Genomic DNA, 14312 nt, shown 5'->3' on the forward strand with positions numbered 1-14312 from the left:
ATGAAGCTGGGGGGGGGGAGTGGCAAATAACAGAGGACAGGTCACTCACATAGAGCAATCTGGATCACTTGGTAAACTGGGCATAAGCAAACAATGTGCATTTCAATACAGCCAAATGTAAGGTCATACATCTAGAAATAAAGAATGCAAGCCATCCTTAAAGGATGAGGGACTCTATCTTGGGAAACAGCAACTTTGAAATGGACTTGAGAGTCATAGCAGATAGTCAGCTAAACATGAGTTCCCAGTGCAACGCTGTGGCCAAGAGGGCTAATGTGATCCATTGATGAACAAACAAGGGAATACTGAATAGGAATAAATTATTGCTGCTGTATTTGGCACTGGTGTTAGCACTGCTGGAATACTGTGTCCAGTTATGGTGTCCACAATTCAAGAAAGATGTTGAAAAATGGGTAAGGGTTCAGAGAAGAGCCACAATAATGATTAACGGATTGGAAAAACATGTCTTATTGAAAAAACTTAAGGGGCTCAATCTATCTAGCTTATCAAACAGAAGGTTGAAGAGTAACTTGATCACAGTCTCTAAATACCTACATAGGGAACAGAAATTTGACACTGAAAGGATCTTCCATCTAGTAGACAAGGCATAACAAGATCCAATGGATGCAGGTTGACAGTGAGTAGGTTTAGATTGGAAATAAGGTACAATTTAAAAAAAAAAAAAAATCAGTGGGGGGCAATTAGCTATTGGATTTTACCAAGGGCTGTGCAGGATTCTCCATCTCTGGAAACTTAGATCAAGATAGGATGTTTTTCTAGAACATATGTTCTAATTCAAACAGGAGTTAATTCAGGGGGGTCTTACGGTCTGTGTTACACAGATAGTCAGATTTGATTATCACAAATATTCCTTCTGTTTGTGCTATATATACACACTATAATATATGGAGATATACCTATCTCACAGAACTGGAAGGGACCTTTAAAGGTCATCGAGTCCAGTCCCCTGCCCGCACTAGCAGGACCAAGTACTGTCCCTAACCGTTTCCCCCGCCGCCGATGATCCCTAAATGGCTCCCTCAAGGATTGAACTGACAACCCTACATTTAGCAGGCCAATGCTCAAACCACTGAGCTATCCCTCCCCCCATACATAGTGAATAAACAGTTGGTATGAAGGTTGTTCCCATTCTCCCTATTGTTCCCCGTATCCCAAAACATCCAGACTATCAGATGTAGGATATGCAGCTCTGTGTCTTTTCAAAACACATGCAGCCAGGAACCAATGGACAAGAACACCAGGATTGAAGTACGAGCTCCACTGCACAGAACCCTGCTGTTGGGGGACCACTAGGCATAGCTACCAGGTAACTCGGAAAAGTGGAAGACCAAAGTGTCAATGAAGCTCTTTTGCTCTAGGCCTATCTGCACCCCCAAACCCCATCTTGTAAACTCTCACCTACTTCTGTGCTCACTGCTTACAGGCTTTGTAGCAAGCTAAAGCAAAAATATAAGGGTCAGCTTTTCTAGTAGGCAAACTGCTGTAAACAGGCCTTGCAAGGCCACAAAATAAGCAAGCGTATAAAAACTTTTATAATTGTAACTGCTAAAAAAAAAAATATATATATATAAAAAAAAGTAACAAAACAAAAACTTACACAAAAACTGCTTAAAATATAAAAAATAAAAATTATTTGTATTTATTGCACTAAATTTAAAACATGCTAGTCTCCTAGTGCCATTTCAAAGCTCTAAAATAAACTTGGCTTGCTTTCTCCCCTCAGTATCTTTATTGGTGCCAAGCACACCAAGCAACAAACCATTTAAAGTCCGCCTCAAGCACTTGAGCGGTAACACTGCTGAGCAGTTGCTAATAGCCCTCTGATTAATGTCTACTAGCTTTACTGAATTTCTACCTCACTAGACTTGGCCATCCCTCACCATGACATTTACCTTCACTCCTTTCCCATCTCAATTACATCTTCCCCTCTTTGCTCAAAAGAGCTCTATTTTTACTCTTCCCATTCTCACATCAGAATACATAAAACTTCTGCTGGAGTCAGAGAGGGCTGACATCTGATCTGCAATTTCCTTTCATCCAAATCCTGCACTTCTGCTGACTTCAGTTTTCATGTTGAGGATTTCAGCAACTCTACTCTCATTTCCTTATTCAATTCTTGGCTAGATCAATTTACTTAATCACTGCCTTGGCCGTTCTTAACCTTGTCTTCACCAGGCAATGCTCCTCCTCAAATATTACTCATCTACTGTATTCAGATTACTACTTTTTCCTTATTTAGTACTGTACACTTTCCCCCTCTCAGTCTCATTCCTTCCATAACCTACAATCCACTGATATTAAAGACGTATTTGCTCCTCTTAGCCACCTCCTTCCCTCCTTAACTTAAGTGCACCTTACCTCCATATCCTCCTCCCCTTCACTGACACTATGATCACCATCATCCTCTCCTCCATAATCCTCTTACTCCTTTCCCTCCACTCAGTTCATTCCACTAATTCCCCAAACCCTGGGTCAACTTTCACATCTGCTTCTCCCTTTCTCCCCCAATGCTGCAGAGTACATCTTGCAAAACCTAACGACCACGAGGATGACATAGCTAGATGTCCAACACCCATGCAACAAATATGCTATAGGCTAATCATGATTTAGCATTATCTACTATGTAGCAGCTGAACAGTCTACAACCATGGTTAAAGGGTACAGACAGATCTGTTCAAGACCACCATTATCAAAAGCAGGACAGTTTCCTAGGCAGACAGGGACCCAGCTGCATTACTTACCAAAGGCACTGAAAAGCTGGTAAAGATCACTAGTCTTCCACTCTTTGGGAAATGTAACATGAAGAACATGGTCTCGTTTTGGCTGCACTGCAAGATAAGAATGCATTTAATAATGCTATCAGGTATTCATATTTTGTTTGAATTGTTCAGTGTATCAGAAAAAACTAAAATGTATACTAGAACTGTTAGAGTTGGCAACTACTCATTACAGAAAACTGGTGCATTTACAATTACTGTAATTATGCATGAAAATTACTACTTAAATCAAACTGGCCCATTTGTATATGCATTTGAAGCAACTGTGCATGAAGCAGTAACTGCTCACAAATTGCGTACGTGCCTTTTTTGCCCAGCGTTGCTCATATGTAATCATGAAAATCCAGTCTCTTACATCGCTTTTGCACCAAGTTCAAGGAAACAAAACTTACTGTAAAACAGTTCTTAATTATGTTTTCGCACAGTACCAAATACAAATTAGAATATAAAACAATCATCCTCAGTTAACCAGTTTAAACCAGGAATGTGAAGTTGAGTGCAATTCCCACTACTGCTAAACTGTGCTAAGGAAACAGCTTAGCATTTCTAGTATACTCTCCATGAGTATCTTACTAAAAATTCCTATTAAGAATTCCTTATAAATCTGGGATTTTTTTTTTTTAAAAGAGGAATGAGTACCTTAATTTAAAATTTCAACTTTGTTTTGGTCTGTACAGTACAGAAACCTATTCTGCAGTGTACAGGCAGTGTCATATTTTAAGCTTTTGCTCTGTCAACTTTCAGAACTGCTGGTTATACAAGTGTATTTTTAATCTTAAAAAGAAATTTTTAATCTTAAAAAGCACTAATAAAGGGGTCGCGGCCAACACATCCCTCGGCCCGTGCTGCTTCCCGCCGCCCCCATTGGCCCGGGACAGCGAACCGCGGGATTGGCCGAACCTGCCGCGTCAGCAGGTAAATAAACTGGCCCGGCCCGCTAGGGTGCTTACCCTGGCGAGCTGCGTGCCGAACGTTGCCGACCCCTGCACTAATAGATTGCTTGGTAGCTTTTGATCATTTTGGCTCCCTGTACATTGAATCCTGTACAATGTAAGCCTTTCTGACAACTTTACTTGACTTCAGATTAGAGTTTAGAAATTGAAAAGCCTTCTATTTTAGGTAATATTTTCTAGTTTGTATGGCTCTGAATAGTAATTTTCATATTTAAAAAGATGGCCTCAGAAGTCTTATGCAAAACTCTTTCTACAAGGACAAGTAATGCTCAGTGCACTGGTTTCACAGTGTCCTCTGTTGGGCCCTAGCTGCTCCACCTACCATTACTAGCTAGTATAAGGTATTACATTCTAGTGCACTCCAGCCCTCCACCACATGAAGTGACTGTTCTGTCTAATGCTGGAGAGTACACCTATCTTGACAATGTAACCTTCCCTTAGTAGTTCAGTGCTAATGGAAGCTACAGATCCATATAACAAGCAAGTCTTAACCTGGAGTGAAAGGAGCAGGCTTAAGCACAAAGTATCAATATATGGGCATTAGTGATAAATACAGGTTGTGAAATATGAATGTTGAGGTATATCAGAAAAATATGTACATCTAACTAGTTCACATCAAACAGCTTCTCTCCTCCATGATAAGACAATTATATACTGATTTAAGATGAGTGGGATTTACAGGCAACACTGGATAGTGACAATAGAAACCCCTCCACATTTTATATTGCCTGTACCTTGGTTATTTCTTTTTCTATGATTTTGTAACTAAGATTGCTATCAAAACTCACAGTTAGCACCTTTAAACTGATCATGAATTTAAATCTAGTAGCATACATACCAGTATAGATCAAGGGCTTGAGTCTCTTCTCATTTGCACTTGCTTATTATATTGGGTGAAATCCCAGACTCAGAGTCCATGGCAAAACTCCCTGATTTCTGGGGGTGGGGTATTCGCCTCTCAGTGGAGTTACAATTGATTTATGCCAGTTAAATTGGATAATTAGACTGTTACTTTGAACACCAAAAATGAACAGTGTGTTTAGTGCTTTGTGTCATAAGTAGTGTCAGCAATTTCAATGTGTGGCATACTCATCTTAGCCTAATATTTGTATGAAAAGAGGAACTTTGTTTTAAAGACACCTACCCTGCTGCTCTCCCTCAATTCAATCAGCTCTGTATACAAAAATCCATCATTTCTACGGAAACCACTTAGATGACGATAGCTTCAGGTGGGACATAAATGGAGTAATTCAGCCTTTCAGAATAAGATTTTAATATTTATAGAAATGTAATTGATAATAAAGAAAATGCACTCCAATGAAGTTTGTTAAAAAAAATATTTAATTTAAGCCCTCCATTATGTGTTAGTATCTTGGAAACTGATCAATAGATCAAAGATCACCAGACAAAAAGGGGAATTTGAATTAAATACAGTTATGCTAAAGCTGCAGGGGAAGCCAGATGATATAAAAAATTATGACAAGTGTAACTCTACTATAAGGAAAAAACACAAAATTGTACACTAAGAAATTTTAGTGCTGAAAATAGCCACACCTAAAGTACAGTACAAACTAGAGCTAAGGCACAAAAATTCAAATTTCATAAACTAGTTTAAGGAAGATCTATTTCTTGTTGTGAAATAGAGTTGATGGTGAATATTTCGAAGGGTTTTATTTAATCTTTGCAACTCAATTAGTCTAGCATTAGAACTCTAAATTTCCCAGTTCAAGATAAAGGTTTGAATAGCATCTGTTTCCAAATTAGACAGAATAAACCGTTTATGGTCCTTAATAAATGAACCTTACCACATTTTCTTTTTATTCTTAAATTTTACCCCCTATATTGGAACGTCCTTCTGATGAACACCAATGCCTAGTCAGGATAGGAATGTTTCAGTCATTTCACCAGCAACCATTGTTTTATACAGTGTTCTTAATACAAAAGTAATCAATTTTAACTGCTGTGAAAGCCTCTTCATATTCATCACTTCTTGAGATTGAGGATGGGTTATTGAATTCCTCTACACTATAACTTTTACAGCATTAGGATAACTGAAATATATTTGCTCTATAATTTGGCATAAAGGTAACATCTGTCACAGTTGCAGAACTAGCCACATCTCTGGACTCTAAGTGCACCCCCTTCAGATATGAGGCCTTGTGCTTTTATTTCTGTTGAGTGGAATCATAGGATTCTTCCACTCCTACGATAGGTCCTGGGCCACATCATCCCATTGATCAACTGTGCTTACCCAGCAGGCCCAAGTGGTTTAGGCACCTGAAAGTCTTCCCTTCGGGAGCCTGAGACCAATGGATAATACAGGAGACCAAACAGCTTTTGCAAACCAAAGTATTGTTAAATCTTCTTAGTAGGAACAAAGCATGTCTACCCACCTAAGGTTACCATACCACGGAAGTTTAAGGCCTAACTACTACACATCCTTCAGCAGTCAGTTTGTTTCCCCTGAACAGCTCCCTAACAACTGCCTCCCCCTCTCTAAAGTGAATTTTTAATCATTTAAGGTGTGTCTACACAGCAGCTGGCTGATTCCCAGCGCAAGTGGACATACACATACTAGCTCTATTTGAGCTAGAGTACTAAAAACGGCATTGTGGCTATGGCAGTCAAGCTAGTCGCCCGAGTGCAATCCCACCTGATGTCCTGGGTAAGTACTTGGGTGGCTAGCCCAAGCCATTACTTGTGGCATCGCAGCCACGCTGCTCTTTTTAATGTGCAAGCTTGAGCAGAGCTAGAATGTGTATATTTACTCCCTTTGGGAATCACAACTCCCAGCTGCTGTGTAGACACTCTCTTAGGGTCCTTTTGATCTTTTTGGCAGTCAGACTGAGTTTTGTAATTTTGCTAGCACCTAGCAGTACCAACTTCACAGCTTAGTAGCTCAGGCATTGTCTCTTAATGATCCTAAAAATGTTTACATTGAGGTTGCTTATTTCCCATCTACCTACTATTAAACTAAACCAACATATGCATATTGGTTACAGTCCCAACTATCCCAATAACTAGGTCATACAATAATCAAACCAATAAAGCCATACTGTAACTATCCCAATAACTAGGTTACAACCTTCTCAAATTAAATTTCTCTCTGAAGTACTTATTTCCCTCCAATCAGTGAATTTAATGAAGCTACCATCAAAAGGCTATAGTTACAAAAGGCTATTTTTAGTCAGAATTATTCAATGCACAGAAAAAAAAAATCTTTAAAAAAGGAGGATAAATGGCTATTATCAGGAAGTTTTATTTTGAGGACAAAAGCAAATGTTTCTCTTGAGTGATATGTTTCAAAGTCACTGAGAATTTTTTTTCTCCTAAAAAAACAAAAAATGATGTGGGTATTTATATATCAACCTTTCCTATGTTAAAATGTTATTAAAAATTCTAGTCTTGACATGAAATTAGTCTTTTACCACTCTTTTATTGTGGATTATATACTTACTATTGCTGTAGTGCATATTAAGACTACAAACAGACTTGTGTTTTTCAAGTGTCTGGACAAAGCTGTAGGGCTCCAATGTTTTTTAAAGAAAACCTTAAGCACAGGGATGAAGAATTTTTAAGCCTCTATCTAATCAAGGACCAAAACCTTCCCATATTTTTAACCAAATAAATCAAGTCATGAAAGGTTCAGATCTCTAATGTTTGTAAGGATGATAGGGTCCATGCAATGCTTTCCCTCTTGAAGTTATAACCTGGTGTGAAAATGAACCTCTGGCTCAACAGCCTTAATCAAAAATAAATAATTATTCATTAGCATTCTATGGTTTTGAATCCAGAATCAAGGTAACACTGATTTTGTTTGAAGGCCTGATTTCAATCCCCATCTAACTTCACCAAAATATCCTTTGGCCTGAAAATTCTTACATTTAGGCTAAACACATTTTTGGTGAACTTTGAAGCGAAGTTGTCAATCTACTTTCAGTCACTGAACATTCACTACCTTGCATCCTTTACTTACTGCAAGAGATGAGACAAAATGGCTATTTAAGACTGCAAACTTTAATTTGGGCCACTTCACTTGTGCATAGATCAAGGATAGAATGATGACTCAAAGCTGTTATCTTCAACTATATTAAACTTGGTACCCACAAGGAGTCCAGACTGATCTAGACAAAACCTGTTTCAATAGTATTTACTGTATAGTGCAGATCCTCCATCCAAAGTAACAAGGATGGTTACTTTTTTTTTTTTTTTTATAAAATGGAGAAGCAGTACATTAATGCCACTTGATAAGAGTTGTGAATAGAGCTCAGCTGCAATTTAAGTCCCATGCTCTACCCATGAAATAATACTGTCTTACACTTGCTTCTACAGAGGACCTTTTTAACCAGAACAGTAGTAAGATCAAGGCAAAATAAAAACAATTACTTACAGTCTGGTCCTTCCAAATTGAGATATGGTATGTCCATTACCCTCATAAGAAATAACCTGAGGCAAAAAGGAGAAGTGTCACTAGCAAACTTATGCCATACAGCTCTCTTTAAGAGGCTATTATAAAACTTAACAACACACTGCTTCTCTAAGGTAGCCAGGAGCAGTACTAGTCACCCTAAGCAATGGAAAGCTTCAGTCCCACTAATAATTTAAAAATCGAAAGATGTAGGGAGTATCCCATCAGCTATCTCACTCCATGCTGTGCAATTATTTTAAAGTAAATGTTCGTTATCTTACCGACTTGCTCTAAAACCGATATGCCTAGTGTTAAGCAACAGAGAATCCTGTGGCACCTTTAAGACTAACAGATGTATTGGAGCATAAGCTTTCTATTACATGCGTCTGACGAAGTGGGTATTGACCCACGAAAGCTTATGCTCCAATACATCTGTTAGTCTTAAAGGTGCCACAGGACTCTGTTGCTTTTTTTACAGATCCAGACTAACACGGCTACCCCTCTGATACATGCCTAGTGTTATTAAAATAGGAAAGAAAATGTGAAAAGTACACACAAATTTCAGAATAATCCAGTAATTTATTGGTAGTGCATAAAAGCCGTTAAGTAATTAAAAATTGATTACAGTGTGGAAGGAGTCAAGAAGCACTAGCTTAAATATGTTGGAGAGGGGGGCCATAGGAGTCAGCTGTTAATGTATTGTAGCTCTGTCTCTTCCTCCTCTACCCACAACTTCCCCAGCACCCTCTGTCCCTATCAACATTGAATGGAACTGGAGAGCTTAAAAACGGATAGCCAATAATATTTTAATGGAGAACAATGAGAGATCTGGCCAAATAAAAGCTGCCCCCTCTAAACTATGAAAACTACAGGCATGTCTACACTACAGAGGCACAGCTATGGTGCTGGAGGTCTATAGTGTAAACACTTGCTACAGTGATTAAAGGGGTTTTTCCATTGAAGTAGTTAATCCACCCTCTTTGAGAGGCAGCAGCTGGTCAATAGAAGAATTCTTCAGTCGACCTAGCAGCATCTACACCAGGGCTTAGGTCTGCTTACCTACGTCTCTCAGATGGGGAGAAAAATTCACAATGAGCAATGTACATAGGTCATCCTAAGTTGTAGGTGTAGATCAGGCCTATGTAATGGAAAGTAAGTTTTTCATAATTTTGATTCATATTTAAATAGTGCCTCTCTTTATGATCTATCTGGTTAAAATTGTTAGCTTCAGCATGCAGTAAGCCAGAAAACAGAACAGGATGACCTGAATGGTTTTTAATTTGATAAAAATCCATGCCACTCCACATTAGAAGCACCAGTCTCTATCTGCATAACAGTTTATAAATAAGAGAGGGGTATATGCTGCACACACAAATAACCATTCTGTTAAGAGAGAAGCCAAGTGATGCTTGAGATTATAAATGGAATGCATTCTGTCACACTTACTGTCCAGGAGCTCTGAACATCTGAACTAAACATCTACAAGCTATTTTGTTTCTTTCACTAATGAGATTTCCATCGGTATGGCTGGACTTTTTTCATTAAGGTTCATAAAAATAAAAAAAAATAAAAAAACCCACACCACGGGAATTTCAGAAAGTGTTAAAACAAGAAGAATTCTCAGACTGATACCAAATTGGTGCTATGTTATTCCAAGGTCACTAGCCCCAGCTCCGCCTTCAGCCCAGGCTCCACTGCTGAGGAAGCCCTGGCTGTGCAGTAATGGAGGGAAGAAAGATTCCATTAATGGGAGGGTGCAACTGGAAACGTTTGCACAGCACTGCTCTAGAACTTGCATAACATTAACAACAAAATATCCCAGAAAATGAAGTACATTAGACCAAGGAAACAGTCCTATGACAACAATTCCACTTAATATCTGATCCTTGCCTCATCCCAGGTGGGCAGAGTTGTGGGAGACACTGCTAGCAGAAAGGAAATTATTGGTAAGAAATTTTCCATTCTGCTCCACAGTATCTCCCACAATACTGGACATCGGGGAAGTAGTGAGCAGTGAGCAAATGTAGGGAGGGTTATGATAAAAATTTTGGTAGATATGTACCCCCTTTTCATGAGCCCAATCAAAGGTCTATATTATTTGGTTATGTTTTTCCCATTAGAAGTCAGAAATCACTGCAACTTTGGGGGGCAAGTCTGGATTCAAGCTGATAGTTAAAAGATTTTGTATTTCATTCTGAGCCTTCATCCAGAACTATTCTGTTCACTGATTTTAGTTTGCAAACTGAAGACTATATTTTGAATCAAGATTTTTTATACACTATGGCAAACATAATATTTGAATAACTGGGTCTGTTATATGAGAATGACATTTTTACATAGAAAATCTGTACACTGTTTAAGTTCTCTAGGAACTAAGAGCAGGGTAACCTAGTTTAAGTGCTCTATTTTTTAATTGACAGTAACAATTTAAGTGCACACTACTATATTGTGTTTGACCTAGTTATGCATGTTTATAGTATATTTGCACCTCAAAAATGGAGAAAAATATTTAGTTATAAGAACAATTCTGCAAGGTATGTATCATGAGTAAGGCTAAGTTTTTGTCACAGATATTTTTAGTAAGAGTCATGAACAGGTCATGGGCAATAAACAAAAATTCACGGAAGCCCGTGACCTTTCCCCAACTTTCACTAAAAATATCCCTGACAAAATGGATAGCACCCACTGCTACTGGGGCTCCCGGGTCCCCCACTGCTGCGGTCACTGGGAGCTCTGGGGTCCCCCACTGCTGTGGGGAGTGGGAGCTGCAGGGTACCCACCATGGCTAGGCAGCTGCAGGGTGCCCCCACCATTGCACAGGCTGAGAGCTGTGGGGGGGACAGGGGTAGAGGGAGGGAGACTGGCTGGGAGCAGAAAATGTCATGGAGGTCAATGGAAGTCACAGATTCTGTGACTTCCATGACCTCCATGATATAATCGTAGCCTTAATCATGATGAATCCATGTGTAAAGAGACCTTATAGAAGTTAGCAGTATATGTACCAAATACAAACAAGTTCATTCTGTTAAAAAGTATGTGTTAGGTTGTCTTAGTTCTAGTTAATGCCCCCTCGCCATTTTAAATTTAGGAGGGATTCCATGGTTGAAAGATACAACATCTAAAAATTAATGGAGCTATGCAATGTTACCTCAGAAGCAACTCCATTTGTTTGAAAATTCAGCACAGCCATTTGGCTTAAAGTAAAAATACACAGTACATTTCACAACAGGCAACATAGCTAACTGCAATTCTTCCTATTAGCTCAGCCAAAAGACAAGCTTCTAGGATCAACAAGACCATTGCTAATGGTTTTCAAATCTGCTGAAAGCTTGGTAAAGGTACTGAAGCATACAAGTAGCATTTAGAAAAGATTGATCAACTGCTTGTTCTAAATTCTACATTTTGTTTAAGTTTAAGAAATTGGGTAAATAAGCTTATGAGCAGGGATCCTAGTCTTCCCATGATAAACCCACAAAAATTCTCAGATAAAAATATAAAAATCAGTGTTTTCCCGTGATTAAAATGAAATGCTGAACTTTCGTTCCCTAGCCACAATACACACACACACCAGCTGGACACATCTTCTTGATATATTTACCATTTTTAAGCAAGTTCAAAGCCTAACAGTGTCTCAATCATTATAATCAAAAAATACAATTACTATTTGTATTTCTTACATATACCAAATACTTGTCTATATTCTATTTTTTCAGACAATTGGTTTTTTTAAATGCACAAATAATAAAGCAAAAATTGCTTTTATATTAACATTACTCACTTTCTGAGTTAGTCCTGGTGGCTCAAGTGAAATTTGAGATGCATTAAAACACAAATCCCTTTATGCCATTGAGTAACCTCCATACGCCAGAGGTTTATTGGAGTATGTTTAGCTGTGTAAATTTAAAGTGCATTCAAAAAATCAACCACAGAGGGGGAGGTTGCGTGCACTGAATAAGTGACACTGGTACTTTCAGTAAAATTTAGTTAATAGTTAATATATGTTTTTATTTTTTCACAAAACGTAAAAACTGAAGATTCTATGTAAAAATGCAAATTCTGCATTTTTCCATGGCAAATGGATTTCTAGGATCCTTACTTATGAGTAAAATACTGTTTTTTGCAAGTCAGTCATCCTTAGCTATTTGACTTACTTTGTATTACAGACATCACCCTCTCTTGTCACGTAGTCACTACTGACACACATTCAGGTTTATCTTAATATTGTGTTGAATAGCATTTATGAAGTCAGAAAGTAAAGGTGCTTAATAGAACTAAACTGGCATTTAAAACTTAAGTCCAAACCCAAAGTATTTATTGTATGATTTTCTGTACGGAAGCTAGAAGCAGGAACTACATTTAACCACTACAACATGTAGTGGAAAAGTAACAGGTGCTCCAAGTTTAACATTGGATTTATTTTTACCGCATGAAAACATATTGCTTGACTGCAGATTTGTAGTAGGCTGAAATCTGATTAACTTAAGTTCTAAAATGTAGCTATGTTTTCTTATCTTTATACAGCTACCACACAAGCAAATCATAAATCCATTGGAGAAGTGATGTCCAATATCATAATGTTGTAAAGCTGAAGTGCTCAACCTGTAGGTCATGACCACATCATCCTCTTGTAGTCTACAAGTGTGTGGGGTAGAAAGGTCTCAAGCCAGTTCTCATGCCCTGATCTTGGTTTTCCTCTAAAGTGATTTGCTTAGTCATTTAAAAACCATCCCTCCAACATCAAAACCACCAACCATTCCATAGATTTCAACGGCACATCCCTTGAAGTTCTGTTCAGCTTCCTGCTTCTGACTGAATGAAATAACTACTTTTTATAAGTTAATATGCAATATTTATACCCAAAATGCCCCCCCATCCCCAACACACACCACTTTGCTTTACAGGGAACATTTTTCATCTCAACTGTTAAAAAAATAATAATAATAATACACCTAACTAGATTTACAGATTTTTAACGCCAGAAAGGACCATTGCAATCATCTAGTCCAGTAAATTAACAGCTCCATAGTTTGGAGAAAAGTGCATTTATATATGCATTGAAATAATGTGTTACTGATTTATGAAGTGCTTCTTGTTGTAGCAGCTAGGTGCTAGTTTACTAAGTTAAGAAACCAGTGACAAGAGTTCCCACACCACACTAGAGAATGACAGCAGTTGTTCCAGAAACATGATATTTTATTACGAACACCACAAACAAGTCTGATAAGACGACACCACATACACATCTTACAAGTTGCCCTGACAGAATGCAAGTCCGATAATGAAGGCCAGGTCCGTCAACCCAGAAAGCACTGCAATCAGCCCTGCAGAGTTCAACTTTAGTAATAGGAAAGGATCATCTCCCAGCCAATCTGAACTGCTTCAGTGGGGACCAGGATAAAGCTACTTCTCAGACAGGAACAGCCACAACCTCCTGAATAGCTACAGAAACCACTTACGCTACTGAGAAACCAGGAGCATCAAGGGTTTCAAAAAGACCCTGAGGCTTTGAATGATGGTGGAGAAAGGCAAATACACAACCTCAACAGATTGGAAGCTATATTCATAAATAACATTCCTCTATTTGCTTCCACTTACTAGCTAACACATTTCAGAATTATCCAGGTCGATATGCAGCCAGTTTACATACATGCATATATGATAGATTTCTATATCTGCATCCAAGCCCTCATTCTGGAGTATGATTTTTCCAAAGACTGACCGTTAAAGTATTTGAATATTGTTAGTATATGCACTTTTTCAACAATTTTGAGTTCATACTTTGAGGTTACTGGTAAAGACAGCATTTGGGTCACAAGATTGTGTTATAATGTGACCAATACTTCACTACACTTGGTACAATTAGTACATTAAGTGGACAGTAAGATTTGATGTTCTTGATTAACTCCTTGCTTCTAAGTGCTTGAACTTTGTGTGATAACTACAAAATAAGAACACTGTCCATAGTAAGTGGTTTCTGAAGTTTTTTTTGGTTTTAGAATTCATTCAATATTAATTTTAACTCAGTACCAATTACTGTGTAATAATTAGGAAATCTGAACTGACAAACTAAGGTAGCTGCTAGAGATCATGTAATCTGATGAGACAGTAATTTTGAGTTAGCTATTCACTAGCAATAAATTGGAAAAAATAAAG

At 38.1% G+C, this 14312-nt stretch overlaps 1 protein-coding gene across 2 annotated transcripts in view; it reads right to left on the minus strand.

Annotated features, from left to right (window-relative positions):
- Positions 1-14312, minus strand: part of PARN (poly(A)-specific ribonuclease) — a 146679-nt gene that overhangs the window by 93189 nt on the left and 39178 nt on the right. For both annotated transcript variants that reach the window (XM_065411737.1, XM_065411738.1), the window contains exons 19-20: positions 8142-8197; positions 2763-2849 (exon numbers count right to left, since the gene is read on the minus strand). In XM_065411737.1, coding sequence (XP_065267809.1) covers positions 2763-2849; positions 8142-8197 — 143 coding nt within the window. The remainder of the gene's footprint in view (positions 1-2762; positions 2850-8141; positions 8198-14312) is intronic.

Source organism: Emys orbicularis, chromosome 10, assembly GCF_028017835.1.
Source record: "Emys orbicularis isolate rEmyOrb1 chromosome 10, rEmyOrb1.hap1, whole genome shotgun sequence".
NCBI classification, from domain to species: domain Eukaryota; kingdom Metazoa; phylum Chordata; order Testudines; family Emydidae; genus Emys; species Emys orbicularis.